Here is a 26150-nt window from a genome sequence, read left to right on the forward strand (position 1 = left end):
ACGACGTAATGGGAAACTCACAGAGAAACTCGCGGATTCTTCCACTGACCGCGGCACACCTGCACCAGGGTAAACCTCCGCCTACCCCACTCCTGCTTTACAGGTGAAAATAGAGCAACAGGACCGCTGAGTCTTTGACTTTATTTATTTTCTGCTGTGTTTTAGTTGCATCTATTCGAAAGAGTGAGTGTAAACACAAAAAATTATTTTATTTGCTGGAATGTGCAGAAAATAGGTTTAAATGTTAAACTAATTTCTTCCAGTCAGAGAATGTTGCATATAATTAAATGTTTGCTTGATGCATAAAGTTAAAAGATTAAAACTAATAAAACAAGTTTTAAAAAGAGACTTTTCCATTTGATTACATTTTGTATGATGGATTATGCAGAAAAAGTAGAATTGGGCTGAAAGATCTATCGCTTTATCACCTCTTCAGGTTGTAAATCGTGTTTTTAAAAAGTAACTAAGTAATTAATTACTTTTGAAAATAAGTAATCAGTAAAGTAACAGGATTACTTTTTGGGGAAGTAATCAGTAATTAGTTACTGATTACTTTTTTTTAAGTAACTTGACCAACACTGGTTGTGACACATTTAAGCTGAAAAGGAAAAGGGAGTAACTCACCATGAACATTGAGATTAAATGTTTTTTCTGCACTTCCAGCCACATTTTCAGCTGCACACACATAACGCCCTGTGTCCGATACCTGAGCCGTCAATATCTGATGGAGAAAAAATGTTGTAAATATTACCCGAGGTGCATTGATACTGACATGTTTACATAAACAAGTAAAAGAAGTAAAAAGAACAATTACAGTTATTTTCATTGTTGTCAAGACATCGTACCTTGTGTGGGGTATGGGAGGTTTAAAAATACTAATTTAATCAGTCTGTGTTTCCTGGTTGTTACCTGAAGCGCTCTCCCATTGGACAGAATTCTGTGCAAGCTGTTGGAGGTGATTGGCTGGTTGTGCTTAAACCAGCTAATTTTGGGGGCCGGGGTTCCCTCCACGTGACACTCCAGTTGGGCAGTTTTATTGACCAGCACTGTGACTTCATCAGGCAGGTCGCTGTCTGTTCCGCGTATGGTCGGAGGTACTAGTGCAGAACACATACATGCATGTGAACCGTTCTCTGCTAAACTGATCGATACTTGTCCCACAGGAAATAAGGGTGTTTTTACTCACATAGCACTCTAACATCATACTGGATGGAGTCCTCTCCTGCTTCATTGACAGCCACACATGTGTACCTGCCTGAGTCCTCAATCTGGGCCCTGGGAATCTGTAGCACTCGCCCACCTGAGATTAAAGCAGTAGAAAATGTGTATGGACTAAATATCCTTCACATTTCATCTCTTCCTTACAGTTTTCGTCATCTGTCTCACCTGGCAGGATCAGAACTTTGTCATTCGATGTCAGCAGATGTCCGTCTTTGTACCAAGTGAGGGTCGGAGGGGGGACGGCGTTGGTCTCACAGTACAGGGAGATGGGATTGTTGAGTATCACGTCTCGTGCATCAACTCCAAAGCCTGAGGAAGACGTGGTATCACCATCTGCACCAGGCCTGTTAAAATTAGGTGGAACTGAGCAGCGGGGAAAAAGAGGACAGACGTTAAAACCTTACTTCATGCATTACATTACTAACAGGAGGAAACGCCATCAGGCGCATGGTTGTGCATTTATGTAGTGTCTTTATTAAATAATAGTTGCAGTGCACACATCTGCATTAGTCAACCCAGTTCACCTTGTATATTTACATCAAAGTCCTTCTCATCCTCTCCAGCTATATTAGTGGCTACACAGGTGTAGCGGCCAGTGTCTGACACCTGAGCATGTTTGATCTGAACGATCCGCCCGTTGGCTGTAATGGACACGTGGTCATCTGACTGCAGGATCTGTGCAGAGAAAAAACTTTTTTTCAAGCCTTTAATCCCACAGCTTTAAAAAACTGTGAAAATATCCCAGACGTTACCTGTCCATCTTTATACCACTGCAGTGCGGGGGTAGGAAAGGCCTGAGCAACACACTCCAAAGTCAGGGTGCTGTTAACCTTGATTTTGACCTCTTTAGGGGCCAGTCCTTCCCCGGGAATGTCGTTCTTATTAATCTGTGGAGGAACTGGAGACAAAAACAAGTTAAAATATGTTTAATGTAAATCTGATTACTGGTAATTCTTATCAGTAATTTACAGTTGTGGTCAGACGTTTACATCCACTCATCATTGATATGAATCTCTTCTAATGATTTCTTTTGTCCAAGATGGAAGGATTGTACAGTATACATCTTTACTGCCCTTCAAAAACAAGAATGAGGGGCACAAGTTTTATTTATTTTGGATACATGCAGGCTCTAATATATACAGTGAAGCCTATAATTATTCATACTCCTGGCAAATTTTGACTTAAAGTTACTTTTACTCAACCAGCAACTTTTTTTTGACCGGAAAGTGACGCAGGCGTCTCCCAAAAGATAATAAGACGATGTACAAGAGGCATCGTTGTGGAAAAAAACCATTTCATACCAGACTTGAGCCTAGTTTTCCTCCTACAACTGAGAACGACCAGTTGTAGTCAATCATGACCACTAATGAGAAATTAAATCGATCCTGTCAAGTTAAAAGGCATTGTAGAAGATTCAGCAGCACTTTTGACCCCATGTGGGTGAGAGACAATCCAACATAATTTCAAACTTGTGCACGCTGTTCTTGTTTTTTTAAAGTCAATAAAGATGTGTGCTTTATAATCATGGTTCCCTGGAAAAATGAACAGTTCTAATAAATCACTGAAACCCCAAATTACCATGACGTTTATGTCCATGATGAGTGGATGTAAACTTCTGACAAGGAGCTGTAAATCATATTTACTTGTACGAGAAAGCATGTGCAATAGATTATGCTAGAACTGAACACACATAAAACATTTTATGCTGCAGCATGCTCCCAAAGCTGAAGGGGTCTCACCATAAACCTTGACCTCATAGTGCTTCAGTGTCTCTCCAGCCTCATTAGTGGCCACGCAGGTATACCTCCCAGCATCCTCTTGTTTAGCATTGAGAATCTGCAGCGTTCGCCCACCTGTAACAGCCACAGAGTCACGATTCAAAGATTCTAACACATTTTCCTTCTGTCCCTTTATTGCTTCTTTATTTTCATTGTGCACGTCATTGCAAACCTGGAAGGACTCTGACGTTGCGACTGGATTCAAACGGAGTGCCATCTTTGAGCCACATGATCAGAGCAGGAGGGTAAGACTGGACTTCACACACCAGTGAGGTGGGGCTGCTCAGGGTTACTGTAACCTCCTCTGCAGAAATGTCAGGGCCTGACCCAGCAATGGTGGGAGAAACTGGTCAAGAAAAGAGGGGAAAAAACAGACAAATAAGTAATATGATTTCATTCCACATGTAATGAACTCAAAGTCTCCAAAATGGAAAAAGAGTTGTCTTTGTACCCAGGACATTAAGATTGTAATGCCGACTGCGGTCTCCTGCACTGTTAGAGGCCAGGCAGCTGTACCTGCCAGTGTCTGCGACTTGGGCTCCAGAGATTTGGAGGAAACGGCCATGAGACAGAAGTTGGTAATGCCCGTCAGGCACCAGCAGCTGTCCATCCTTCAGCCATTTAATCTCAGGTACAGGATTACCTGGGAAATTGTAAAAGGGCTTAAGAAAATTGTTCCAAAGCACAGAGATTATCTTGACTGGAACTTGCAGTAAGGATTGATCCAAACATTTCATTACCAGATTATCTCAAATACCTGATGCTTCACAAGTGAGAGTGATGTTGTGTTTCTCCTTCACTTTAGTATCCACCATAGTTCCCTCCTCCACAATGCTCGGGGGAACTGTCGGAAAAATCAGTTAAATAGTTATTATTTTCTATCAAAGTCCATTTTATCATTAAGTGGAAAATAAACATCCATCCATGCACCCATGATCTGCACCTCCCTGTCTTCAGCCACCTCCCCCACCTTTTCGAGCATGGTGCAATATATGTAAATGCACAGTCACTTTAGTTAGACAATATTATGGCATAAAGCTAAAAACAAAAACAAACAAACAAACAAAACAAAACATGATACAATAAATTTTCTATTTTCTCACCAAGGATGTCAAGGTCAAAGGTCTTCCTCTCCTCCCCAGCGCTGTTAGACACGATGCAAGTGTATCTCCCAGCATCCTCTGCTGCAGCATGCATCAGACGCAGGCTGCGGCCACCTAGAAGTTAAACAAGTCCATTATTATCATGTTTCTATAACCACGTGTAATGTCTTTAAAAGCTAGGTCAGAAGAAAAGTACTTTTTTTTTCCAGAAATAAAACATGACAAGAACACGTAAACAGGCTTTTAAACGTGTTGAAATGACATTAGCCTTTCTGAGCACTGAAATCAATCAACACAGAGAAGCTGAACTCTTAGAAGCACAGCTGTTCAAACATTTAGGACAGAGTTTAATGATATTTCAGACTAATGTCAGTCTCAACAGCCAACAGCTTAGCTTTGCCACAGTTAATGAGAAAATAAGTGAAAAATAATGACATGTTACTGAAACAACTCCAGGTTTGACAACATGAGTGTCATTAGGATTCACTCGACACTTTGTTACAGTTTCCATTTCCAACTTTTCAAATTAATATTAACATTCTTTTGCTTCACAATTTAATTGTTTTTCTGCTGGTTTTTCACAGAACTGGCGTCTGCATTTGGCCGTGGTCGCAGTCATTCCATAATATTATTATTGGCAGTGCATTGCAAATGTTGAAACCTAGCTGGGAAGTAAAAAATCAAGACTAAGAGCTCGAAAAGTCACGAAAAGTCAAACAGGAACAGACCTGAAAGGATGCGCGCTGAACTAGTCGTTTTAATTGGCTGACCGTCCTTCAACCAGGAGATGGTAGGAAGAGGGATGCCGGAGCCCTCGCAGATCAGAGCAACTGGGTTCCTCATGACAACACTCACATTTTCTGGAAACTGCATCTGCCCAATTATACTTGGTGGGACTGAAGATGAGAGAAAAGGAGGTAAATGGACACAAAGATGATTTCTTTGATCATTATGAAAACACAAAAAACTTTAATCTCTGAAAGCAATTCCTGTTTCATACTGTGCACGCTGATGTCATGCTTCCTGTCAGCCTGTCCCGCCACGTTAACAGCGATGCACGTGTAGCGTCCCGTGTCTGACACTTTGGCATCTTTAATCTGCAATAGCCTCCCCTCGTTCAGGACCTTTGCACCATGCTGGCCTGTGATCGGCCGTCCGTCCTTCAGCCACGTGACCGCAGGTCGCGGCACACCTTCAGCATCACACTGTAGCGTCACATCACCTCCCTTTATCACAGTGACCTCATCAGCGCCGCCTTCGGTGCGTCTGATGGAAGGACGGACTGAAGTGAGAAAAGCGGGTGAGTGGTGTGTCATTAAAAAGATGAGATAAGAGAAGCTTTTTACTGTTTTTATCACCTTAACTCTTTCCCCCATAGACACAACATTTAACCAACACCTGTACAGCCTGTATCCTTTGTAGGCAAAAAGGCAATTAAAAAAAAAAGGATGAATTCGTGGTGTTTACACACCATAAACCTGCAGGCTGTACTCCTTGGAGACGGTGCCAGCTGCACTGGAGGCTGTGCAGGTGTAAGAAGCAGCATCTGTCTTCTCAGCGCTGGAGATCTGCAGCTGACGACCTCCTGACAGAATCCTGACCCGCTGGTCAGATTTCACTTCAGAACCTGGAATATAAACAAAACACAGGATAGGTGAGGCATTCCAGCACGCCACCCGCGCATGCGCACTGCGTCCCCACGTTTGATCAAAGCAGAAACTGGCTTACCATCCTTCGTCCATGTGAGACTGGGAGGCGGTATGCCACTGGACTCACACATAAGAGTGATGAGACTGCCTTCAACTACCGTCAGAGGAGACGCCTCCTCAGAGCCTCGGATACTGGGAGACACTGTAATAGCAAAGGGACGCCAAAAGGAGGCAGTCACGCTGCATGCATTAGTACTAGTAAATGAGCGATGCATAAATCGTGATGATGGGCTGCAAAGAAAGATCAAAATCTACTAACAAAAAGCTTTTTGTTTCTGTTTTGTCTAACAGTCCAAGAAAGACTGAAAAATCTCTTCAGGTCAGTCCAAATGCATGACAGTGACACAAGACCAACTTACCCCACACATTGAGGTTATAGTTCTTCTCTGTTTTGCCAGCAATGTTTGTGGCTTCGCAGGTATATCTGCCTGAGTCCTGCACATGCACCCTGCTGATCTGCCAGTTTGTAGACAGAGAACAGAGTTTTGGCAAAAACTTCAACAGCAGGAGAGACGGTCATCGTTAAAAGGGACCTCTTAAGATTAAACTTAGCCCTTCCAGTTGTCTTTTAGCTATATGATGGTTGTATGATGAACTGTACCTTAAGCAGACTAACATCTGCTGACACAGTCAGACCAGGCTTCCTAAAGAGAGGGCGGCCATCTTTGAGCCAGGACAGGGTGGGTGGGGGGACTGCATCACTCTGGCAGTGCAGCTCCACGGGTTGACCGAGCATCACTGTAGCATTCACCTCCTCGCCCTTGATGTTTGGTGGCACTGTGGCAAAACATGAAGACGAGCTCCTGAAAAGGCTTCTGTCATCGAATGAATACTTTCTGGGATGAAATCATTTAAATGACATGATTCGGAGTAAATCTTTTGTATTAAGGGTGCGCTGTTGTGAAAGTGCTGCTTTGTCCCACAAAGCACACTAAACTTGCTAGATTACCTCATGGGTAAACAATATAATTGCTTCCTGAGCAGCACAGGCGCTGTTTGTTGTGCATCTGGTGCTCTTTAAGCTCCAATTGCATCCTGGGTTATGACGGCATCATTAAACCAGTTCGACATATTTTAGTGACATTATAAATCTGAGTTTCTTTGTTTCCCAGAAGGTTATGAAAGCTAATGTCACTGGGAATTGCTAACATGCACTGAGATGGAAAATGAGTAGGGATTAAAAAATACCCGTTGGATGGCCGTTGCTTTGATTTCCAGCAATTTCAAGAAGTTCTGGACAGGATGTGTATTTGCCACTGAGCATCTGTGCAACGAAAGCACACGCCTATGAAATGAACTGACTTTGAAGTAGCTCAGGAAATCATTTCTCTGGGAATAATAATGTAATTATTTTAACAGGAGGCAGAAATCCCAGAATATATGAGATGAAAGGCGTTTTGTTTAAGCCTCTGTTTACAAGTTTTTCAGAAGACAGTCGGCTCTTATTTAGAAAATGACAGCAGGCCAATGTCCCTTCAACTGTGGTCGCTGTTCAGACAGAGCCCAAGTCATCGGAGAAGGACGGGAATAGGCTATCAGCTGAAGAATGGTACCAATTACCACAACAAATCTGCCTTCACTTCAGTGGACAAGTTCTTTTTCCCTCCTTTCTTTTTGATCTCTGCGAGGAAACTCGCATCATGTGGATGTTTGCATTCTGCGTGCATATACGAACAAAGATCCAAACACAGACTCTACAATCCCATGTATGTAAGATGACATGTTTCCTATTACCTCAGTGACATTAGCTTTGATTAGACTCGTATAACAGCTGAGTCGCCATCAAGCTCGGCTCTGTTCAGGAGGCTGACAGCGTTTATTGAAATGCTAAACTCAGTCAAGCCGCACTTCCTCTACACGCACATGCTTTGCTCAAGGCTCTTGCCAGATATTGTTTCTGTATTATAATTCACAGCCTGGTGCTCAGTCTGGTTTCTGCTGTAAGACATTTGACAGTCAGTCATAACCATTAGTTGGCAAAACAAAGCAGCTGAGAAGGAGCAGCCGTAACATGCATGAGTACGATTAAACTCTAAAGAGAAGAACCAGGGCATGTAACGAGAGAGTGCACTATGATGTTAAAGCTTTTTAAAAAGGCAACATTAGTGATCCACAAATAAACAGGTGAAAGTCAAAACCTTGGATGGATGGACGGATAAATCTGTTTTTAAAACTATTTTATATTTATACGGTAAAATACAGATACTTGTGTCTTTAGTATAAACAAGTTATTTGAATCGATTCATATTTCATGGATATGCATTTATTTGAACCTAATGAACATGCATTCATCATGCATCATCTTCTGCTTATCCAATTCAGGTTAATGGTGGGACTGGAGCCATATGGCAAGAGGCAGTATGGACCCTGGACAGGTCATCAGTGTCACAAGGCTAACACAGACTGTTACACAAATTCACACCGATGGCAAATTTAGAGCCACCAGTTAACCTAAGCTGGGGACTGCAAATGATGTCAGACACTTTTCTAAAAAAACAAAACGAATAAAGGATTAAAAAAAATAATGTACTATACATGCTGTTTACCATATGATACCATATAGGTACATGTATGCAACAACAGCTGTTCATGTTCTCACCATAAACCTTCAGGTCATAGTCTCTGTGCTGTTCTCCTCCAGCGTTGACAGCCACACAGGTGTACCTGCCTGTGTCGCTAACCTGTGCGCTATCCAGGGACAGCACTCTGCCACCAGCAAACACCTGACAGGCCGACGGAAACAGAGCAGAGGTCACGTCACGGTGCTCGGCTCACGCACAAACTCACAGCACACAGTCGTTAAAAGGTCTGCAGAAGACTTTTATTATTATCTAACACAGAGCTTCCGCACACCTGCAATGTTCAACATAGCCTGAGGATAACGTCACCTCGCATTTTGCATCACAACAGATCTCTGGAATGATCCGGCACAAAGCACTAAGCATGAATGTAGTGATGTCACCTGTATGCCATGTGAAACACTTGCCACAGGGCTGCCATCTTTGAGCCATGTGATACTGGGAGCAGGAACCCCTGTAGCCTCACACTCCAACCTGACGGCTTCATTCACCACAACAGTTACCGTACCGCCTCGGCTGGAGATGACCGGGGGCACTGCAAGGCACGAGGATAAAGCACTCAGTCAGTGACGATCTGCAACGCCACTGGAGTTGTTTTTGTTTTTCAGCTATCCGCATATTGTCATCATCTGTCAGCGACTAATCTCTAACTTATAGAGATAGTATTACTCACGAACAACCAAAAAGTTCAGCATACTTCTGCTTAATTAATGAGAAAGCCACCCACCGAGGACCTGAAGTCTGTGAGATATCTCAGCAGCTCCAGCCAGGTTCACAGCGACACATCTGTATATGCCAGCATCGGACAGCTGTGCTCGTTCAATCTCCAGCATCTGGCCACGCTTCCGTAACGTCACACCAGCTGCACTGGTCAGAGGTCGGCCATCTTTGTACCAAGTGATAGCTAAGGCACGAAGGATATCAAAAATACTTTCAGCAAAATAACTATTAAACAGAAAACTAGGCTTAAAAGAGATTAATGAGGGTTTGAGTTTATTTAAAATCTGAAGACAATAGCAAATAAAATAAATGTTGGACTAAAAATCAAAGTTTATTATAAAGAATTGTAATTTTTTAATTTTTTTTAGAATTTTTAAAGTTTATAAAGAATTTCCGTTGCCGAGTTATGGTTATAACATATATCATGGTTACATAGATACTAAATTGCTGTACTGTAACACTTCCTCTAACAATGAAGAAAGTGATTTTACAATAAGAACCTAGTTACACATGAATTTATATGTAGCACATCTTTGAGTGTTTAGATCATCCAAATGGAAAAAGAAGGAGAGGGAAGAAGCTGAAGCTGATTGTAGGAAAACTACACTGTAAAGGCTTTGAGTGCGCACAGTGGGACTGAGGAGGTTGTTAGTGAACAGTCTTACCAGGTAATGGGCTGCCCGCGGCCTTGCACTCGAGCTCAGTGGAAAAGCCTGACAGAATGGTCTGGTTAATGGTCTCTCCAGAGGACGGGATACTGGGAGGCTCTGAGGGACACAAACAGAATTACACCCAGAAACAACAGCTTATTATTATCAACTCTGGATATAGGAGGAGGAAGATAAGCGAGACAAACATGCAGAGCGAGTGATTTGTATATCCATAAGTAAGTTACCGTGGACGCTGAGTCTTATGTGCTGCTGAGCTTCACCAGCTGCGTTAGTGGCCAGGCAAGTGAATTTCCCAGAATCCTCCAGTCTTGCCTCTGTAATCTTTAGTGTCCTGCCTGCTGACTCCAGCTGTGGCAGATACAGAGAATTCAGATTGGTAATTACTGAGCAGTGAAGAATAAGAATGAATCGCTTTCTGCTGCTTCTGCTTCTTCTTCTTCTAACCTGTTAGTACTCTTAAGCCTTAAGCCCCACCTCCTTACTTTTTGCTAGGAAATTTGAGAAATATGTGATTTATTGAAATGTGCAAACATACATGGAAATGCAGTATATGAAGCAAAAGCAGGCGAATGAGTGTGAAAGTCAATATTTGGTGTGACCAGCTTTATTCTTCATCATAACAGGAATAATAGTCCAGCTTCTTGAAAGCTCTTCTGTGGATGTTGGCTGCCTTTTGTTGGATTGTCTGTCAACATGATCCCACACCGCTTCAGTAATGTTGAGGTCTGGGTTCCGGGGAGGCCAGTCCATGACTGATAATCTCCCACTGTGTGTTTTTCTGTCCAGGTCTGCTTTCACTGCACTGACAATGTGCTCGGGATCATTGTCAGATGAAAATGGTGCCAATCACATGTTTTCGAGAAGGTATGTGAGTTTTGACAAGATCCCCAACACCAGCCCCCAAAAGATGAAGGCAGACGGATCACCTGACGAGCCAGATGCATCTCTCAGGTCCTGTGTCGGCTCTTTGTGGGATTTCTTCCTGTTTCTTAGGACAAAACTTTCAGATACTGTTCATCTGTTGTGGATAGTTGTGAAGCCTGACAGTTCTTGTCTAGTTTCCAAACATTTTTGAGGATACTCTGGTCACCATGCTGAGATATGTCCAGTTTTCAGATTAGAACTCTTTGGTAATGATGTTGCTTTTTGCAAAAATACTCAAAAACTTGTTTTTGACATTTGTTGCAGATTCAGGCTGCTTGTAACAAAGTTATAAAGATACATTTTACAAAGTGGTTGTTTGCTACTTTGTTTGTTACATATAGATACAACATTACAAGAAAGTCTGGCTCCTCAAAAGCAAAATATAGAGAAATGAGCTGTGTTTCCATACTGAAAGCACTGTTTATAAAAATAAGTAATAATTTGAATTGCATCAAGGAGAGAGGGAGAATCTAGGTTTGGCTGCAGATATACAGCATGTATGGATCTGTGGTTCACCTGAAGAAGTTCATGCTTCAGTGATGATTGATTTTAAAGTGAATAGCTTGAAAATGTCAGACAATTAAGGGACCAACCTGCAGGTGCTCACTAGTTGCGTCGACTGGTCGTCCATTTTTAAGCCAGGTAATGGTTGGAGGAGGAATTCCACTGGAGACACAGTCCAGACTCACGGGCTTGTGGAGAATCACTGAACGTTCAGTAGGTCCATTGGTACGGATGGATGGAGGAACTGCAGAGGTACAGAGGGCAGGTTTTTATCCTTGGAAACATTTTACAACTGAAACTGAGGAACCAGGAAATTGAAAAAAGGTAAAGCGAGATTTTGCTGCAGCTTGCAACTAGAGTTTAGGTAAAGCCATTTACATTTAAAAGATACTGAGATGGGTCTTTTTAATTTTAAAGTAAGTTTCTTTGTTTTACCTTGGACAACCACACTGAAGTCCTTATTATGGTTTCCTGCCTCATTGGTGGCCACACACTGAAAGAGAGCTGTGTCAGAGACCTGAGCGCGAGAGATGACTAGGCGTCGCCCACCGGCTGCGATCCATAATCCTTCACCCTGTCGCAATAGCTTTCCGTCCTTATGCCACCTGGGAAGGAATTAACTTTACAGTGACTTTCAATAAGGCCTATTTGCATTTGTTTAACTGTGAGCAATAGACGAGCTCTTACGTGATTACAGGTGTAGGTGTTCCCGCGCTGTGACACTCGAGCTCCAAAGGTGTGTTAAGTATAACTGTGGTGACCGTCACATTATCAGATCCATCGATGAAAGGAGGAACTAGGAGTGAAAATCATCTTTTTTTTTATTTATTTTCCTGACATTTCAGTTTATGCTCAATAAAATAAACTCTGACAAATATTTCTAGCATATGTGAGGCCAGATAGATCAAACCCACAGTGAAGTGACAGGACACTGCAGATAAGAATCAGCAGAACACAAGAGCATCGGCTCAGATCAACATGAGTTGTCGTGGCCGAGTAGTTAAGGCGATGGACTAGAAATCCATTGGGGTCTCCCCGCGCAGGTTCGAATCCTGCCGACAACGGCGTGACGCTTTTCTCAGCTGTCAGACAGTTAAAGAGCAAACCTGACAGGCTGCAGTCGCCGATTTTCTGATAGCAAGTACAAAAAATTCAGAAAATACACTTCCTGTCAGCAGCGTCTTTGAAATAATGCATTTCTATTACAGGCACAGCTGTGCAATGACGCTTGTTTGGTACCCAGAGGAGATGAATGTCTTTCTCACAGGCATTTACATTTACTCCATAAATGACAGCATCACGTCGGTAAGTCGACTGTACTTAGTCCTCGTTCTTACCAGTTATGAAACACATGCAACTGAGCGGCCAGTTTAGATCACACTTTTTTTTCCTGTGATGTTTCTACTTGGCAGAATTAAATGTTGAATTCTATTAAATAAACCTTAAGTAGACTAAATTTTCTCAAAGCAAAAACACTAATTTGGATACAGTAAAGAAATCGGTGTGGAACGAACAACAAAGCCAGACCAAACACTTCCTGGGATAACATGCAAGCAAACAAGCAGGTCAACTTCCTACAAACAGTATCATGTGCATGACTTAAAAATGCATTGTGTGCATTTTGGATGGATAGAAATATCCCGGGTGTTTCCCCATCAGCTGTAGTTTGGGTGATCTGTGAAAAATCACTATAATGACAGCTGGGATAGGACTCTAAGAAGAAAATGGAAAGTGATGTAGTTATACCAGAAATCAGCGATTTTCTGTGTGTTTATACCTAAAACTCTGACATCATATTTGACCTCCTTCTCCCCGGCGATGCTCGTAGCCACGCAGATGTAGTGTCCCGAGTCTGAGACGGCGGCCGAGGGGATTTCTAGTTTCTTTCCCTGCTCGAGCACACGGACACTTGCCCCATCGCGTACAGGGACTCCATCCTTCAGCCACGTAAGAGAGGGTGGAGGGTGTCCTCCAGCCTCACACTCCAGGATCAGAGATTTACTGAGAACCACTTTCCTTTTGATGGGCCCTTTATCCCCACCTGTGACTGTGGGAGGTACTGCACAGGGAGGTCCATAAAAGGCCACGGAAAGAAGAGAACGTGACAAAGGTTTAAAATCTTATTTGCATTTGACACATTTCAGGCTTTCATCAGGCAGAACTTGCATCTGGTTTATGCTAAATCACCAAATTAAGCTTCAGAGCCAATAAAAGGTTTTCTAAACACAGAGATGATGGCAGTTTTCATTTCCAGGACTTGTTCTGGACTTGTTGTAAACAACATCATTTAAATTAATTTTTAACAGCTGTTACTTTAAGCTGACACAAAACACAGTGAACACAAAGATGTGTGTCGATATCATTTCTGGCTCTTACAGTAGACGTCCAGCGTGTAGCTTTTCTCAGCGCTCCCCGCCACGCTGGTCACCTTACACGTGTACTGTCCAGCATCAGAGGCCTGTGCACGAACGATCTTCAAGTAGCGGCCTCGCTCTACATGTTGAGCCTGACGGCTGGACAGGACGATCTCTCCTTTTCGGTGCCAGGTTATGGAGGGAAGCGGCACCCCACGTGCCTCACACTCCAGAGTTACCGCAGTATCCAGCAGTGCCGTCACCTCTGTGGTGACATTACCTCCTTTGATGGAGGGGGGCACTGAAATAAACATATAAACATACTGACATTTGTAATTCAGCTACGTTTGTCCATGTTAATTGTGCTAAAAGATTTATGCACAGTATACAGTAGTGTGCATAAGTCTTGAGCCACCACTCGTTTCTTTACGTTTTGCTGCTGCGGAGCCTGATTTTCCTGAGCAGCAGTTCTCCGGGATTTCTGAAGGTTTTTCAAAGTTTTGGCTGCTTTTTCACTCATTTTCAGTCAAGTCCTTGTACACGACCAAGGCACATAACCCTGAATTATACACATATTTCTACACACGACAGACAGCTTAGCAACAAAACTATAAAAAAAAAATTCCACAGTTTGACAGCATAAAACTGTATTTTTAAAGCGCCAGGGTGATTCCTGAAGCTCGTTTTGGCCCCACATACTGTACTTCCATGTATGTTTGCACACTTTTCCATAAATAACTGCATCTATCCACCTATTTTCTATTTCTCTGGAAATGATGGGTGGCTCAAGACAAGACACGGTGCTGTATTTACATTAGAAAATTTACTTTGCTTAGGATTACACACTAACCATAGACACTAAGGTTAAAGTCCTTGGACTGTTTCCCAGCTGTATTCGTGGCACTACACTGGTAGCGGGCCTGATCTCCAAGACGGGCACTTTTTATTCTCAGAACCTGACCCCTGTCTGTGACCTCCAGATTGGGATCGCCGAGAAACACCGGCCTAGAAAGGATTAAGAATAAGAATGAGAACAGGAAGTACTGACCAATGAATGTTCAGCCAACTTCATTTCTTTTCATTTCAGAGCACGCTTACTTCCTGTCCTTGGACCACTGGATAGCAGGAAAAGGGATTCCCTGCACCTCGCACTCAAGAGAGACAGCTTGTTTGATAATTGCTGAAACATCTTGAGGAGAGCCCGAACCTATAATTGTTGGTGGGACTAAGGAGCCAAGAGAGAAAAAATGGCTTTAATAGTACAACTACAAGTTTCTCATTCTGCTGCAGTAATGTTGCCAATATCTGACAAGTTCTGCAAGTTCTGCACGTCCACAAGCTGAGCAGCTCTTATTTTAACATTTAGATTTATCAAACTTATCAAAAAGATTTTTTTAAGTATATTAAAATTCAGAAAGTAACAATCAGGAAGAGAGCACTGTATATCATATGTTCTCTCGTTTTTGGTCTAAATACTTTTTTAACGCAGCTCTGAATTAAATGTACCGAACTGAGAATTGTGGGTAAATCTAGGAGACAGGATTGCATTAACCTGCAGCACAGAATAGTCTTTGTGCGTCGCCACCGACTGTCTTTACTCACCAAGCACATCCAAAAAAAAGCTTCTTTCGGCGTTTCCTGCGACGTTGATGGCTTCACAGCTGTAGCTGCCTGCGTCTGCTGTTTCTGCCTTCAGCAGTCTCAGAGTTTTTCCCATATCAGCAATCTGAATGTCGCTACTTGCAACTACCTGTCGATCAGCATAAATAAAATCACAGTGTAACGTCGTTGTAATAGGATCTAAACAAAAACACAAAACGAGCTGCTGATACGTTTCTCAGCAGATTTGAAAGTGGCTGCGGTCTACAGAGAGACAAACCTAATTTAAAATGTATACAAAACACAAAAAGTGTGCAGTTCAAGAAAGCATTCGGAGAGAAGAGCGTAGATTTAGATTACTCGTAATTAGTGGATTAAAGTTCTGATTTCACCATCTGTGCCTGACAGGGAAAAACATTCAGCAGCCAAGGGAACAAAAAGCAGCCAACTAACTGGGACGTGACAGCAAAGTGCGTGATGATGCTCTGTTCTCCCCTCAGTTTATCATGATTATTCTGTCATTGCAGCTTTGAGCATATTGAAACCAAGGCTTCTTTGGCAGGTCTTTGTTACACGCACACACGGACGCACACAGGCTCCACACACATTTACAGTCTGTTCTCTTGGACATCGCACCCTGTGATCAGAGCCCATTAAGTCTTTCAAGGCTTAAGGCTTCCATCATTATAATTTCTCATTACTTGTTCTCATGTAAAAAAGAGACCACAGTCTCATGACCCCAGGTTAAATTTGGCTCATGCAATTTAAAGCGCTCAGTGTGTGTATTTGATTTATGTACCTGTCTTTTAAAGGTGTAACCTTTACACACATGGCAAAATAATATATGTCTTTGTTTCCATTCAATATAATCAATTATTCACATACAGGAGCTCCATCCTTGTACCAGGTGACGACAGGCGTTGGAGTTCCTGTGACGTCACACACCAAGCTGGTGGGCTGGCTCAGGACCACTGACAGGTTGCCGGATGTTTCTCTGTCACGGAAATCTGGGGGTACTGTGGAGGTGCCAAAGGTAATGAGTATATTATGAAATGTAGGAATTTTATTTTTGAACTAGAGGTGCAAAATACTTAAAGAACGGGTCAGTCACCGTTGACTTTGAGCTGGTACTTCCTCTCAGTGGATCCGGCGTCGTTGGCAGCGGTGCAGACGTACTCTCCATTATCCATCGGTGAAACAGAGGCCAGAATCAGCAGCGTACCGTCCTCTAGGATGGACACGCCAGGCTCATTACCTGTCAGCTCCTGGCCATTACGCAACCAGCGAATCACTGGTTTGGGAAGACCTGAAGAAGGGATGGAGACAGGAACACTCGCAAAAGAATTCCAAAGTTGTTCTGTGTTTGCGCTCCTGCAACAGAAAATCTGCACTGTAGTCTTTTTAATAAATGCACCAAACTGGTGCATGCACTTTGTCATTCGCTCTCAGAGGTGCCGGGCTCAGGAGCTGGCCTGGGCCCTCACTTCAATACAATTTACTTATTTTTATAGCAGCAAATCACAACAGTCTTCACCTTCATATTGAAAGTCAAAGACCCGACAATAATAGGGAGAAAGGTTGACAAATCCCTATGAACAATCACTTGGGGAAAGTGGGAAGACAAAACGTCCTTTTAACAGGAAGAACCCTAAACCCTTGCCTTGCTTGTTGCTTCATTATGAATAGACGTGCTTTCATTTGCATTTGGTTGTGATCCTTGTTTGCGAACTGAAAGCTAAGAGATGGTAATACGGCACCTTTGGCAGGGCAGGGGAAGGCGATACGCTGATTGGCAACCCTCTCCTGCAGAGGACTGTTGAAGGGGGGCTCCAGTACTTCAACAACGGGGGGCACTGAAAAGATGCAAACACACATATCACACACACTCCAAAGCATCTATAACAGTTCGAGTATGGAGCGTCTTAAAATTGAGCGGTAGAGTAAAACTGTAAGTTGCCAACCTTGAACTACAAGCTGAACTCGAGCCTCATCTCTGCCTGCAGTGTTGGTCGCTGCGCAAGTGTAGGTTCCTTCATCGTCCAGTCCCACGTTGGTCAAGGCCAGACTGCCATCAGGTGACACCGGGTATCTTCTACCATCCTTGGTCCAGATTAGCACGGGCTTTGGGAATCCCTTCACCACACATGGCAGCTCCACGGGGTGACCCACCTGCACCTTCATTACCCGGGGGCCAGCATGAATACTCGGGGGCACTGCAGTAGAAAGGACACGATTTGCCAAGCTTTTCTTCTGCCTCACCTGAAGCTGCATGATATTTAGTGCAGGAATTTCAGCCCAGGAGTTACTATAGATTATGTGTGTGGCTGTGAACTATGTAATCCCAGGTGATATTATGTCTGAGCTGCACCTCTCATTTAGGTAATTGTGAGTACTGAATGAGTAGTTTGACTGTCTGAAATCTGAGAAATGGATATCACACACTGTATATGTTCAGTTATCTATTTTCATGCAGGTGGTTGCATATTTCACTGATATTTTGACAGTTTTTACATTAGACGTCAGGAATCTTTACACTCATCATAGATTTTTAATCTTCTAAACTTACCCAGAATGCTCAGCTCAATGGATTGCGTTAAGTTTCCAGCAATATTGGAAGCAACGCACACATAGAGTCCACTGTCTGACAGCCTGGTCTCTAAGATCTTCATAGACCCAGAGGGAAGCTTTGCATGTCTGGAAGAAACAAGAACATACTTAAAAACCAAACAGTCTGGGTGAAACGCATGGCTGCAAATTTAGAAATATTAAGAAAAGAAACCTCAAACACACTCACACACTTACAGTTTCCACTCAGTGACTTATTCGGGTATTACATAAAAAAAGACACTTTGGTAATTCTTACTAATCCACCATCAACCATAATTATAGTCAGTTTGCCGGGCGCATAGTAGGAGCAACAGATCACAGGGAGGAGTATGATTACTCAGTCATCTTAGAAAACCACAAACTATGCCCTGAGGTCATAAACGGTTGACAAAGCACTCCATTGTAGATTACAGTATATGTAGGTTCTCCTTTAAACAACAAATCAAGCTCTCTCATTGAGGTTAAAACCAAGATAATGTGATTTTAGCCAAACTTAAGCGAATGTGTCATTGACACGGGTGTAGAAGGTGATTTTGTCTGGTGTGACTTTCATGAAAATGGCAGAATAAAGTCGTGTACATGTGTATGTGTTTACCTGGGAGAGTACGGAGAGATTAGTTGCCTCTCTTTGGCCCAACTGATGATGGGAGGCGGGACACTGTGGACATCACATGGCAAAACAGCATCCTCGCCCTCGATCACCGACATCTTCGTCGGACCTGCTGAGTGTCCGTCATCGCCAGCTTTGGACCTCGGTCGGACTGGGCGGTCAAACACACAGACATTTAATTCCTCGCTGCTAGCATGTAGGCGTGTAGATATGGTCAAGCTGACCTGCTGAGGTTCAAACTGAGCATCACACGAGGAGGAAAGGAGATTTAAGCGACTTTGAATGTGGGTGATTTGTTGGTATCATCTTTTAGAGTTTGCACAGAATGTGGACTTGGTAAAAAATGATCAGTGTGATCCCGGAAACCTTAATTTAGCAATGATTTCTTGACGTAAAATGCTACATTTAGCCCCCGTGTTTCTTTACAGACTATGTGTAGCCTTCAGCTGGTGATGAGGTTTACCATAGACCGTGAGCTGGACCTTCCTGGAAGCATGGCCAGCAGCATTAGCAGCAGTACAGATGAACTCTCCAGTCTCATTTCCAGAAGGGGAAGTAATAAGGAGGCTGCCGTCAGGATTCAACGAGAAGGCCGAACCACCCAAGTTCACTAGCTCCCCACCCTAGAACACAAATCACAGCAGGGCTGGATTTTACTTCATCAGCTCAGCTTTAACACTTGATTTGTTGTCCAAGACAAAGAAGTGTGGTTTGACCTACTAAATACTTAAATATAAAAGCAGATTCTTTGCCCGCTTCTTACGCAGCAGCGCTATGAAGTAATTATTACAAATGCACAAATCATATAAACGCAAAGCACAAAGCCAGTGTGATGTTAGTGCAGCGGGAGTGTGTCATATTTCAGCCCTGCAGTCACTAACATGCCATCATCTGACTGATGTTATAGAAAACAGCAAAGGAATCAGAGGGAATCACGTTTTAACAGCTGGTGCAGAACTTAGTAGGCTCTAGTTTCATGTGTCCCTGTAGCCCTGTTCACTTTAACAGCAAGGCCTTTACAACTCGGAGGAACGAGTGTAAAAGACTGAAAAGAGGGAGGGACTGTCCACATGCATAGACTGGCTCAAAATGCAGCGCTCGAAGGCTGAAGACACCGTGCAAGCTAATGGATGCAGCTAGATTCCATAGTGCAGCACATCAAACATGCACATGTACCCTCGCAGAGCCATTTTCCAATCGAGCGCTATTGTCTCTGTGCAATCCTGACCTCTGACACAAAACAATGCAGGAACCTGTTCCTTTGCAGTGGAAAACAATGCATCCACATCTGGAAGGTTTCAACTTGAGCTCATCGCTGTTCAAAACCGCACAACCAAATCGCATAAACACAAATGCTCTCTGTGTTAGCCATAAAACAGGCAACAGGAGAATAAAGAGGTTCATCTGTGCACGGGTACGCGAGTCAACTGATCCTTTAAGTGTGAGGGAATCAGGGAAAATGGCTATTTAAGGAAAAGGGGAATTATTTACTCCTTCCAAATCATCAGGTGAGACATTGCGATGCAACCTGAGCAATATTAAGTGTTAGTTAACAGCTACAGTTAACTGTTAGTTGTGTCTTTCATCCCTGTGTCATATGGCTTCTCTGTGTGTGGCACTGAAAATTATTTGGCAGCATTTAAAGAGACCTGGCATTTTTTTTTTTGGCTGTTTCAAGTGAAGAGATGCACACCTTTGTCCAGGTGATATCAGGAGCCGGTACTCCAGCGGCACGGCAGGGGAGGGAGATGGGCGTTCCTTCGATTGTGCTGAATACCTGAGGGCCATGCTGAATGGTGGGAATCACTGCAAAAATGAAAGCAAGAGAAGATACGGAAGAATTTCATCATCGGGCATTTATAGAATCTACTCCATGCATTTTGTCCTCTGCGTTGAATCTGTGCCTGGATGTCTCCACATCACTGTCACCACTGATTTCCTGTGTGTCTCACGAGCATCTGGAAAGAAGCTGTCCATGCACTGCTCAGTACAGATGTTCCTGTTTTACTTTTGTGCTTTTTTCCCCTCTCGCTCTCTTTTTTTGCGACTCTGTCACTCCAAGGACTCTGCAGAAGAGATCATCACTCGGAGGCTTGTAACATTTTTTGGAAACATGATTTAGCTAAACAACTGCATCACGTGGAGTGTACACAATACAAGACACAACATGGCGTTCTGGCTGCACACTTTGCAATCTCTGTTAAAACAGTTTCTCATGACTTACTGCAAGATCAATACAAGTGATTTGTGCATGCCTACATGAAAATGACCTAACCCCACTAATTTAAAGGAGCCGCTGCTTTAATATACATGCTGCAAACTGTTCCTGTTTATGTCGGTAGAATCTACCAGCAGCTGATTTTAGTAGAAATGGAGAACACGTTTCACTCTCTCACACACTTTGCTTCAAAGTCTACAATTCCTTCAGCAGCTCCTGGGTTAGATATTCCTGTTCCTGAGCACAAGAGCCTTCACAGTGGAAAGGAGACATTAAATGAAATGATATTTAGAGACATCAATGCAGAAACAGCCCAGGTGTGCTTAATGATATCAGCCCAGGCTTGGTTCGGTTATTTGCATTTCTTCAATTTCTTCAATTCCCGTTAGAGCTGATCTCAATGCTGAACCTAAAAGATGTCTGATAGGTGGGAGGATAACGGGATCATGCGCTTGTCTGTGTAGAGATTTTATGCGTTCTAATGTTTGCTACCGTAAACGTTGACAGCGGTGGTGTGGTTGGCGGCCCCGACAGCGTTCTCAGCCAGGCAGGTGTAGTCACCGGCATCATCCAGCCGAACTCTCTCGATATGCAGACTGCCATCCCTCCTCACTGACACATACTGGTCTGAGGTCACCTGACAGAAGTTGAATGAAATCCTCTTTATTCAACCCAGGGCAAGAATCAAGGTGTGCAAGATGTGGAAAACTATTTAAAAATGAAATTCCTCTCTGTGTCCTCACCAGGCCGTAGTTGTGCAGCCACTGCCTCTCGGGCAGCGGATTCCCACCGAGCAGCACGCAAGGAAGAGTCATCGGCTGGTCCTCGATCACGCTCAGCACAGCCGGACTCATCGCGATGACGGGTGAGACTGTGGACACCATTTGGACAAGTTTACGGACGTTATGAGAAGTAAAAATCAAGGACGCCGATGGCAATAAGTGTTTATAAGGTGTGTTCAGTGTGCATCCAGTGTGACGGACAGGGAGTGACTGTTCCTGCAACTGCATCATCAATACTGTAAGTACAGTGTTTATACAGCTGCTAGAACCACACGCACACGCCTTTGTATGTGTATAAATACAAACTTGTAACATCACATTGGTGGAAACAGTTTGGGGTGTTAACACAATCAGTGGTGACGTCATCTGTAGGAGATGGACAACAGGGTGTTGGTGAGGGGAATTTGACGACCACCCCGATGAGCCTGGGAACGCGTACATGCAGCGGACACACCAAAAGAAACTGCCGTACATCTGCATTTGGTATACAGCCGAGCAAAAAACCAGGTTTTCAGGACTGTATGCATTTCTGAGAAAAACTGAATGCACGCCACCAGTCGGTAGCTTGAAGAATCACTTTTAGCAGCAATAATCTGAAGTAAGTGTTTTCTGTCGACTTTATCAGTGTCTCACATGGTTGTGGAGGAATTCTGGAACACGCAGTGTTCAGTTCAGGCATTTGTTTAGGCACAGCTGCCTTACAGTCCAACAGCATTTCAGCCAGGTTGATGTCGGGACTCACGGTCATTGCAACACGTGATTTACCTGCCACTAAAACGCAAATCTGTGAGTCCTCTGAGGGGTTCATTAGATTGTTTGGATGATGTAAAGGCATGGATGGCTTTAAACTTTCTTAACTTAAAGGAACAGAAAACAGAGGTCATTGCAACACCTTGATTCTTTTCTTTTCTTCTGTTGTAGCTGCTGTGCTTGGGATCATTGTCTTGTTGCCCACTTTCACCTGGTAAGAGGCGTTTGTGCTGATATGCTGCTTGGTTTACATCAAACATGGCACTGTGCATTATGGCCATCTGCACTTTGGCCCTGTCTGTCCAGAGGACATCCAGAAGTCTTGTGGTTTGTTTAGATGCAACTTTGCAAACCTGAGATGTGCTGCCAGGTTTTTATTTTTAGAGACAAGAGGCTTTCTCTGGGTTAGGGTTTTCTAATTGTCCTGTCATGAACTTTAACATTTAACATACAGACTGCCGAGTCTGATATGTTGCTTCTGGGTTTTTTGCAATCTCTCTGAATTTTGCACAGTTTGACCTCAAGATGAATTTGCTGGGAAGTCCACTCCTCAGAAGAACACGCACCTGAACGCACCAGCAAACTGCCAAGACTTCTGATTTTATAGAGGTGCTCAGACTTACTTATAGGATCAGGTAATAAAGTGCTACCTCTCCCCTCACATTCTGTGGAAGCATTAAGAATGTACTTTCTTTTATCCCATGAATGTTGTGAGGCATGTTGTCAGTAGGGAAAAGCTGCAGTAGCTGAAGCTGCATAACATCTGGGTGGGTCTTTGCCTTCTAACCTTTGGCCTACATATAAGAGCTCAGTGTGTTTTCCACTAAAGAGAAGCTGTGAAACAGAATTAGAGAGTTTACAAGGTTCTAACAAACTCCCAAGATGCACAGGAAGCTTCAGCAGCCATGAAACCGATATGTGTGTGTTTTGAGAGCGACGGGGCTAACTGAGCGATTCGGAGGTTACGGTGCTAGACCAGAAAAATATAATAGTATCAAAGAAATGAGAAATTTAATAAGCTTTTCTTACCTAATCCAGTCACAGCGACGCTGGCCTGGGTTTGGATCTTGCCAAACTGATTCTGGGCCTCACAAATATAAACCCCCTCATCCCCCACCCATAGGTCTGAAGGAAAGAGGGACATTAAGGTATAAAATAACTGTATTTGTATCAGTCATCTGTAAATTCATATACAGCTTAAAAAAATCTTACTGGTGATCTGTAGACGCCCTTTGCTCTGTGAGATAGTGCCATGTGTGCGAGGCCTGTTGAAAAGTGGCGAGCCGTCCTCTCTCCGCCAGGCGATCTCTGGTTCAGGGTAACCTCGGGCATAACAGGGCAGGGTCACGTTGAAGCCGATGTCCGCAGCCACATCCGACGGCTCTACGGTGAACTTGGGTGCAGCTAGAGCGGTGAAGAGACCAAAAAGGGTAGAAGATGATCCACGTTAAAGACAGTCTGTCCATGCTTTTTGCATGTTTTGGGTTAGTTACCGATTCTAGGACTCACGCGTACAGCTACTGCGGACAGTTTGCACAATTAACCTTGCAAACAGGTGAATCCACCTCTGTACGACCTTCTTAACTGCAGGTGTAAACCAAACACTTTTTGTTCTTGGTCTGGTAAAGAGCGCATTCATATATAGCACATAAAGACGATGTTTCAAGGCTCCAAATAAAGTGTTGCCAGGATTCAATCGGTGCTTCTATTGTTGTCTTTGGCATGAAGATATGTCACACTCAGGTCATCTAAGTAAAGCGTGTGTATAGTGTGAAATACGTGTGAAGGTACAAGTATTTTAACAACACCATCTTCAGGGAACATGTGCTTATGTCATTTATAAATCTGGCCCCTGAAAAAGGTTTCGCAGTTCTGCACGAGTTCACCGAGGGGATAAAGTCCCAAACGGAGACGACTACCCACAATTCCTCTGAGTTTGCTTCTGTTTAACAGATTTGGATTTCAATTTACTTTTGTTAGTCTTCCTGAAAAGAAAGTAAGAGCTGTAGCTACCCAATAGGACTGGATGGTAAAAACAAAGCAAATATTAAAGCTGAAAACAGAAGCAAAGACAGAAAACCTCAGTCGCACGACATTAGCAACATGCAGCACAGGAAACAGAACTTGGTCCCGCTCTCACCTCCAACGCTCAGAGAGATCCGCCCTGATGCGGTGCCAGCAGCGTTGACAGCCAAGCAGGTGTAATCTCCAGCGTCGGCATTCTGGGTCTCCTTGATGGTCAGCGTCCCCCCCGATGTGTCCACCTCCAAGAGGGACGATGGGCGGAGCTTTGCGTGGCCTACAAAACAGAGCAAGTACAGCAGCGTAACAAAAAATAAGTGTTTTGGTGAAAAATCTTTTTCTGTGCGTTGAACTTATACGTAATCCAAACTGATTGTGGGAATATGTTGACGGTTTCCATTTTTCTTTATATTCTAAACCTGTCCCGTCCTCTGAGATGCTACCTTTGTACCACCAGATCTCAGGCTGGGGGATTCCAGATGCTGAACAGGCCATCACAGTGGCTTCTCCAACACCAATAAGAATCTCGCTGAATGCCACAGACACTACAGGAGACTCTAGAAAAACAAAAAATAGAAAAACATCAGTACCATAAAGAGAATCAAGGGCAATGCAGTGCACGTGATGCATAAAATATATTAGTAAATGTTGTGTTTGCTTCCAGTGTCTGTGAATGTGTGCGCTCACCCATGTAAGTGAGGATGGAGGTCACTGAGTGGGTCCCAGCCGGGTTGCTGGCCAGGCAGCCATACGCTCCTCCATCCTTTTTCTCCATATTTTTTATAACCAGAGAGCCACCGGGAGTCATCCTGTGTCTGAAAAGATCGACATTTATTCTATGCGCCGAAAAATCTGAGTTGTATAATTAATATAAAGACGAATGATTGATTCTGTTTGTGCGAGAGGAAATCAGTTCACCTGCTGGACGCCGTGATGAACATGCCGTTGTGGGTCCAGACCAGGCGAGGTGGAGGATAGCCGCTAGCCGAGCAGCTGATCTGCACATCGTTTCCTGCCGTAAAGGTCTGATTGCGCGGCTCTACTGACACTCTGGGCACCTCTAGAAGAAAAGACAAGTTGCTAAAATGAATCGCCGTCTTATTCAGTCGCACGTGTTACTGCAGAGCGATTGGCTGCACTGTCTGCAGTGAAACACAGTCGTGGACAGATTCAAGGAAAGCGGTTTGCGCTTTGAATGAGTCCAGCTTCAGTCAGACGTCGTAACAGTGCATAAACTTTTATTGTCACCGTAGTGAGAAGAGTAACAGCTGATACGACAACCATTAGTGTTTCACAGGACATCTTTCACCCTCACATTCTCGTTTTTATTGGTAACACAGGAGGGAATACTGAATCCAGACCCAGAGAAGCTGGCTACACAGAGATTTTCCAACTGATTTACGATGTGTAACTCTTCTCTTTAAGGGTGTGTTTTCTCTACTCTATTCCCGCTGCTACGATCACGTCCAGTTTCTCCGACCTTTCCGACTTCAGGAAAATCCGTCTACGACTTCCTAATGTAGAGACTTTTCTGAAACATCAAATCTGCGTCCCTGCCAGGAACTTGCTCTGGCTTGTGCGCCATCAATAAATTACTTTATGAAAGGTTAGCTGAGGGAATACACTTAAAGAAAATGAAGGCGCACACACACACACACACACACACACACACACACACACACACGTGAGTTGGGTGCTTCAATCACCACATTTTAAAAGGTATACAGCACATTTACCAAATGCTGTCAAGTTTTGACATATTAGAACTTTGACTTGAGAACAATTTGACTTTCCATTGTGAAAAACATCTTAAGGACTGGAAAACACACAAGATCAAAGGAAAGAGTGCCAGAACAACTACAAGGCCCCTCTTCTCTGTCTTCACTTGCCTCTTATTCTCACAATGTCACCGGGGACAGGGGACAGCAGAGAAACTAGGACAACCATATCGACAAGCCTCTCCCGACCCAGCAACAGATGTGATACGTCTGGGAGAGGC

The 26150-nt window shown here is 43.5% G+C and overlaps 1 protein-coding gene and 1 non-coding gene across 2 annotated transcripts in view; one reads left to right on the plus strand and one right to left on the minus strand.

Annotated features, from left to right (window-relative positions):
• The window catches only part of hmcn1 (hemicentin 1), an 83619-nt gene that overhangs the window by 19478 nt on the left and 37991 nt on the right, over positions 1-26150 (minus strand). The window contains 46 exon segments of the mRNA XM_040035235.1: positions 625-721; positions 910-1097; positions 1187-1300; positions 1387-1584; positions 1746-1896; positions 1974-2119; positions 2961-3074; positions 3172-3345; positions 3451-3642; positions 3757-3843; positions 4103-4216; positions 4831-4998; positions 5103-5384; positions 5574-5729; positions 5831-5953; positions 6171-6267; positions 6413-6588; positions 8411-8534; positions 8774-8925; positions 9118-9294; positions 9776-9877; positions 10006-10129; positions 11299-11453; positions 11645-11814; positions 11897-12005; positions 12987-13268; positions 13586-13864; positions 14414-14568; positions 14662-14788; positions 15166-15313; positions 16048-16178; positions 16274-16468; positions 16920-17015; positions 17124-17375; positions 17729-17856; positions 18365-18530; positions 18843-19002; positions 20073-20185; positions 21090-21234; positions 21341-21468; positions 23159-23254; positions 23342-23533; positions 24270-24428; positions 24595-24708; positions 24839-24966; positions 25070-25211. Coding sequence (XP_039891169.1) covers positions 625-721; positions 910-1097; positions 1187-1300; positions 1387-1584; positions 1746-1896; positions 1974-2119; positions 2961-3074; positions 3172-3345; positions 3451-3642; positions 3757-3843; positions 4103-4216; positions 4831-4998; positions 5103-5384; positions 5574-5729; positions 5831-5953; positions 6171-6267; positions 6413-6588; positions 8411-8534; positions 8774-8925; positions 9118-9294; positions 9776-9877; positions 10006-10129; positions 11299-11453; positions 11645-11814; positions 11897-12005; positions 12987-13268; positions 13586-13864; positions 14414-14568; positions 14662-14788; positions 15166-15313; positions 16048-16178; positions 16274-16468; positions 16920-17015; positions 17124-17375; positions 17729-17856; positions 18365-18530; positions 18843-19002; positions 20073-20185; positions 21090-21234; positions 21341-21468; positions 23159-23254; positions 23342-23533; positions 24270-24428; positions 24595-24708; positions 24839-24966; positions 25070-25211 — 7026 coding nt within the window.
• trnas-aga lies at positions 12192-12273 on the plus strand. The gene has a single exon. It is a non-coding gene; the product is annotated as a tRNA-Ser (tRNA).

Source organism: Simochromis diagramma, unplaced genomic scaffold, assembly GCF_900408965.1.
Source record: "Simochromis diagramma unplaced genomic scaffold, fSimDia1.1 OVJJ01000816.1, whole genome shotgun sequence".
In the NCBI taxonomy this organism is placed as follows: domain Eukaryota; kingdom Metazoa; phylum Chordata; class Actinopteri; order Cichliformes; family Cichlidae; genus Simochromis; species Simochromis diagramma.